Here is a 5,702-nt window from a genome sequence, read left to right as displayed (position 1 = left end):
GACCCAGATAAGCACGGAAGTTTTACTTTCAAAAAAGTTTAGTAAAGAGCACTAACGCGTGCCTGAGGACAATGTAATTATGCAACCTGTAACATAACACTAGCATGTACTTCGTTCAAATTGAGCAACATCTCCGCCTATAACCCATAACTCCGCCGGTGTGATAGCTTGCCAAGTGTCCCTTGCACTTCGGCATCACAGTTCTCTGTCCCAACATAAGTGGCCACACTAAAAGAACATATACTTTTAGGCTCCATTTGTTTGGACCTAAAATATTTTTTAAAAAATATTTTTTTATTTTATAATGTTTGATTGTCATAAAATATTTAGAAAGAAAAAAATATTAAAATTTAACAAAAATAATTTATCCATCAATTTTCGGCAATTTATTTTACATACCAACCTGATGAACTCGACCTCAACCTTAACGTATATCTTTACCAAACACCGAAAAAAGTAAAAATAAAATAATATTTTATTTAAAAAAGACTTATAAAAAAAAAATTACTTAAAAAAGAAAAATATTTTTCAAAAAGAATATTTTACACCGAAACAAAGAGAGGCTTAAAGAAAACAATTTGCTGTCTAAAATTTCGAAACCCAACAAGAAAGGTGATGGTAGACTTCACACTATACCCCTCTTGAGTTTTGAGTTCTGGATCATTGTTTGGAAGTACCAAATTAACCCATTAAAATTAAAATTAATTTTATTTAAAATTAAAATTAATTTTACTTTAAATAAGACCTTTTCTATATCAATTTACAGAAGTTTTTCTAAATACATTAAGAATATGCATCTTATGCACCAATAGATGCCACCTGCGAGAATTAAAAGTAAAATAACTGCCAGAGAATCATTGACAATTTTTCTTTTTCTTGTTTATATATATATATATATATATAGATATAGATATATATATATTTTGTCAATTCAAGCCTTCATTGGGTTGGCCTGACGGCTGAAGTTGGGTTCAACTTTGGTCAAGCCCTAACACAAGGCGAGGACTTTGTCTGGCTTGGTTGGGCTTACCAGGACAGACTTTGGACCCTCGAGCCAAATCCACATCTCTACCTGTCGAGGAACTATCATGATGATGTCAATGTCGCCAAGTTTGATTTGAGGAGATGTGGTAACTTTTATGCCATGAACTTATTATGACCAACAACACACACCTTTGACTGAAAAAAAAAAAGAAGAAAAATAAATAAATAAATAATTAAATTATGACCATCAACTGGTCGAATTTGATTCAAATATGATCAGATTCAGTATCAATCTGATATCAATTGTTGAATGAATCCAATTTCACATTCAAGTAAAAATTTGATTATTGATTGAAATATCCAAATTCGTATTCAATTTGCATTAATATAATCTCGGGTGTGATTGGTGTGAAAATCATTTTCCAACTGCACTTTCAAATTCAATTTAATTTATATATTATGATATTTACAAAGTGATACAATTATCAAAAGATGTAATAAATACACAAAAATATTTACTTGATACTTTTTTATAGAATTCGGACAAAACTTATGTAAAATTAAAATTAATTCGGTTATAATCGAATTTCACAACCCAATTAGTTCAATTAAACTATCAGTTTTCATTCAGTTTCTTGGATCTTAATCAGGTTAATTTTAGTTAAAATTAAATCTGCCTCTTGTTTAGATTAATTTAAATTATATAGTACCAACCTTGTCTTGTTTAAAAGCCAAATCATTGTAAAAAAATGATTTTGTCATGTTTAAAAGTCCCCAAATTTAGACAGTGTCCCAAAAATAATAAGGTCACCTTTCGTATGAGTATAATATGTGACCTTTTGAGCTTAAATTCGATTTTTTGTGGGGCTCTCATAATCAGTGTCCAAATAAGACTCTAGTCAATCACATGTAAAATAAAATCTCTCTTCTTTCGGATAGTTGAAATCAATGATGAGACATCAGTGGTTAATATAAACCCTTTTGTGATTTATTTTTTATTTATCATTTTTCTTATATTAATAGTGGGCGTGCAGTTAGATTCTCTTGGAAATGCATAACTAACAATGGAGATTCTGAAATGGCCAAAAGGAATGGAAAAAATCAACGGAAATATATGCATATTTATAGCCAAAAAGAAATCAAAGTCTTCATGTACAACATATATTATTGTATCTAAAACATAGGCGATGTCATAGTTCTATAAAAATAAATAAATAAAAAATCCAAAATTCAATATTTTATTAAGGAAAAACCAAATTTGCCGGCAAATAAGTGATTTTTTTTTTTTTTTTTTTTTTTTTTAACAAAATGACCGTTTGCCCACGTCTTAAGCAACCTGATTGTAAATTCTTGGAGTTCATTGTAATTCCATATGTTTGGCAAGGTATGGAATTGGAGTTTTAGAAATAAAATTAGAAAAAGGTAATTCAGAAAATTGAACTAAAATTTTTTCGAATTCCAAAACTTTAATTCCATGCCGTCAAATACAATCTTAAAAAAATAGACTACTTTTTTCATTATAAACTTGGATTCCAAGTAATTCCATTAAATTTCAAATTAAAATCAAAATGCTTTTGTTCCTTCTAGAACTATCCATGACAATATTTGCTCATGAGGTCCTTCATTACATCATAACTAGAAGAAATAAATTTCTTCATTTCTTTGCTTTGAAACTTGACATGATCAAGACTTCTGATAAAGGTTAAACGGATTATCGGAGGAAATGATGAAAGGATTGGCTTTCAATGTCTAGTGGGTTCAAACAATCATGAGTTGTGTGAAAACAGCTTCTCATTCAATTTTAATTAATGGTGAAGTGGTGAGATGAGATAAAAGTAAGTGCCAAAAAAAAAAATTTATGATATATATTATTTTTAAAAAGAATGATGAATATCATTTTCCTTATTAATATTACTTTATCTTTATCTTCCCAAATAAGCTCAAAAAGTTGCTTTGGATACCTCATTCACCAGTAACATAGAAGCTTTCAAATGGACCCCACTTGTGGAAAAGACGAAAAAATGAACCTAACTAAAGAAACTACCCACAGATTTTGTGTGGGTATGTGAGAGAGAGTCAATGAAAGTGGTTTGGATAATTCGTCGCTGCCATAAAAAAATTTCTCTTACAAGACTTATCATAAATTCAGTTTGTTAAAAGGACCAAAAATTAACACAAGACAGATAATGATGATCATAAGGTTAATTATAATCATAAGAGCCTGTACTACCTATAGAATCAAAAATCAGAACAAAACTAACATATATGGAAACAAATAAATCAACAGCAGACAGTACTTTTAAAAACAATTAAGATGACAACCTTTACATTCTGCAATCTAAAAAGAACTTCCTATGCTCCTTAAGTATCTTCAAACCTTCACATCAAAAACCATTTGTAGTTTTGCAAATTATCACATAACTCCAAAACTCTCTTGGACATGTTTGTTATCTTTGGCCCCATTAAAGCTAGCTAGATTCTCATATTCTTCTTTCCATTGTCTTTTCTCTTCCTTCGCGGTTCTTTCCTCAAGAAAGAGAGAAGAAAAAAAACCTAAACATACAAAACCAACAATCACCACCCAATATCTGTCGTCTGATAAATGCTCATTGTTGCCGCTCCACTGAATTTAGTTTCCACCTCCTCATCAAATCTAGCAATATCTCATTCCATGCATCGACAGGTCCCGGTAAGCACCAATGGACACAGTCATTCTGAACTTTTTCCGAAACTCCATGAGCAAACGGAAAAGGATTCATATACGGTCCCGGGTGACCATCCGGTCTCATTAACGACAATGCAGTGATGTCCAGAGCCTCAAACCTCAAATTTCTAAATTGCTTAGCATCCACCTTAGCGTCTTCCACTTCTTCAACCTCAACTTTTCTCATCTCTGCATCCATTCCTTCAACTTTTCTCTCGCCCTCCTTGTAGGGCTTCGTCCTAGGACAAGCCCCAAACTTGTCCCAATCGCCTTCAAAATGGTGTGGTGAAAATGTGGTCACAATTGTATCAATCGCAGTGCCTCTAGTCCCCCTTCTTTCAACTATGGCCTTTAGGGTAGTCTTTAATGCCTTCCTTAAAACCTCGTAGAACCCGATCTCGGTATGGTTCTGACCGGGACAGAAATGACAACCTAGTACTGAACCTCCTTCGTAATACACAGCGGAATGGAGAAACCAATGCCCTACGGACAGGACAACCATGTCCATCTTTTCGAGCTCAGACGCCCACCGCTCATCCACGGAATCCAAGTACAATTGGTTATAGTATCGACTGTTCGATTTCTCGATACCTTTGACGAGAAATGGTGACCAGTAGATTGATATCTTGAGGTTGTAGGAAGGGAAGTGCCATCGGCGGAACTTGTTGTCGTCGCCGTTTCGATAAACTAGTTTAGGGGAAGAGACGGTGGATAGCATGCATAGGAGAGACTCCAATTGGTTTCTAGCCATGGAGTCTCCCACAAATGCCAAGTGTTTGTTTCTGAGGATTTGGAGGAAAGTTTTGGGATCAAACCTGGGAAGCTGGCATTGGTTGGGCCTCCACCTCCAATAGAGGTAATCCATGTCTGGCCTGCCATGTCTCATGCAGTTCTGGCCATACTTAATTGTGCCGCACTTTGTACCATTGTACAAAGGGCCAGTCTTGGTGTCCACCCATTTTCCATCTGTGTAGTCACATGCAATTTGAATATTTTCTCTTTCCTTTTCTGCAAATACCAACAAAATGAAAGATCTTGTTAGTTATATACATCAACAACAAAATAATTTTTATTTTTTATCAAGTAAGTATTCACAACACTTTTGTTCACGTTCGGGCTCAAACCCTTCCTCATCCTCACACTTTTGTTCATGTTCGGACTCAAACCTTTCCTTAGCCTCCACTTTGAGGATGAGGTAGTTATACAATTGGGTTACAGGCCCTTTGAAACGAAGGTATGTACTCTATCTTAGCCAATTATACGTGTTAGAAAATAGAAAATAGAAAATAGGAGTAATATTATTTTAGGGGTTTGACATAACATGTTGTACCTGATCTGTGTGTGTACGTAGCTTGTGAAGGAGGAGGTGGAGGAGGCGGTGGCGGTGGCGGTGGCGGTGGCGGTGGCGGAGGAGGAGGAGAAGAAGAGGTCTTGATGACAATATGGTTGTTGTGGGGAAGCTGGTCTGTTGAAGAGGAGGGAAGGTTTCTAGGGTAGAAATATAAGCGAATAAAGGCGATGGGTATGAGAACATATAAGGTCCATGGAAAGAGCTTCTTTATGAGAGATTGAGGCCTATCTTTGAATGGATTTGTTGAACCCATTTCATTGCCTTCTCTGCTCTTCTTTTGCCTCTCTCTCTCTCCCTTCTGAAATCTGTGAGCTAGCTTGTATAGGTTGAGAAGAATGTAGTGTATTTTGTCAAGTTGGCAAAGGAGAGAGGGGGGGAGAGAGTTGTGGGGGTGATTCAGTCAAAGTCACATCTAGAATCCCATTATATTTGGTTGGCCAACTAATTTTCTAACCACTTTGGTTATTAGTTTTGTTTTATTATATATGCCTGTTCAAATACGTGGAACTTTTTTCCTTTTTATCTTGTTGTATATACACACATGAGCATTGATTAGGCATTAAGGCATCCCTGCAGTTATTTAATGCAATAGTACTTCTCAATATTACCGACAATGCTAAACCAAAATTGTCATGTGCAAAAAATACTTAAATGTTGGGTTTA

At 34.6% G+C, this 5,702-nt stretch overlaps 1 protein-coding gene across 1 annotated transcript; it reads right to left on the bottom strand.

Annotated features, from left to right (window-relative positions):
• Positions 1–3,099: 3,099 nt before the first annotated feature.
• On the bottom strand, positions 3,100–5,422 carry LOC132303013 (xyloglucan O-acetyltransferase 1-like). The gene is made up of 2 exons (XM_059800026.1): positions 5,019–5,422; positions 3,100–4,696 (listed from the first exon to the last, which is right to left on the bottom strand). Exons 1-2 carry the CDS (start codon positions 5,290–5,292, stop codon positions 3,591–3,593), a joined length of 1,380 nt encoding a protein of 459 aa, XP_059656009.1. The 5' UTR covers positions 5,293–5,422; the 3' UTR covers positions 3,100–3,590.
• Between the last annotated feature and the right edge of the window lie 280 nt (positions 5,423–5,702).

Source organism: Cornus florida, unplaced genomic scaffold, assembly GCF_030987335.1.
Source record: "Cornus florida cultivar Cherokee Brave unplaced genomic scaffold, ASM3098733v1 CherokeeBrave_3.0.0_Hap2_Chr04, whole genome shotgun sequence".
NCBI lineage: Eukaryota > Viridiplantae > Streptophyta > Magnoliopsida > Cornales > Cornaceae > Cornus > Cornus florida.
This window is presented reverse-complemented; position numbering and strand designations above follow the sequence as displayed.

Bases quoted from the DNA above. Each gene is read 5' to 3' on its own strand.
- LOC132303013 (XM_059800026.1), bottom strand. From the start codon at position 5,292: ATGGGTTCAACAAATCCATTCAAAGATAGGCCTCAATCTCTCATAAAG. The intron at 4,697-5,018 runs GTACAACATGTT...TGGTATTTGCAG, and splicing joins TACGTACACACACAGATCAG to AAAAGGAAAGAGAAAATATT.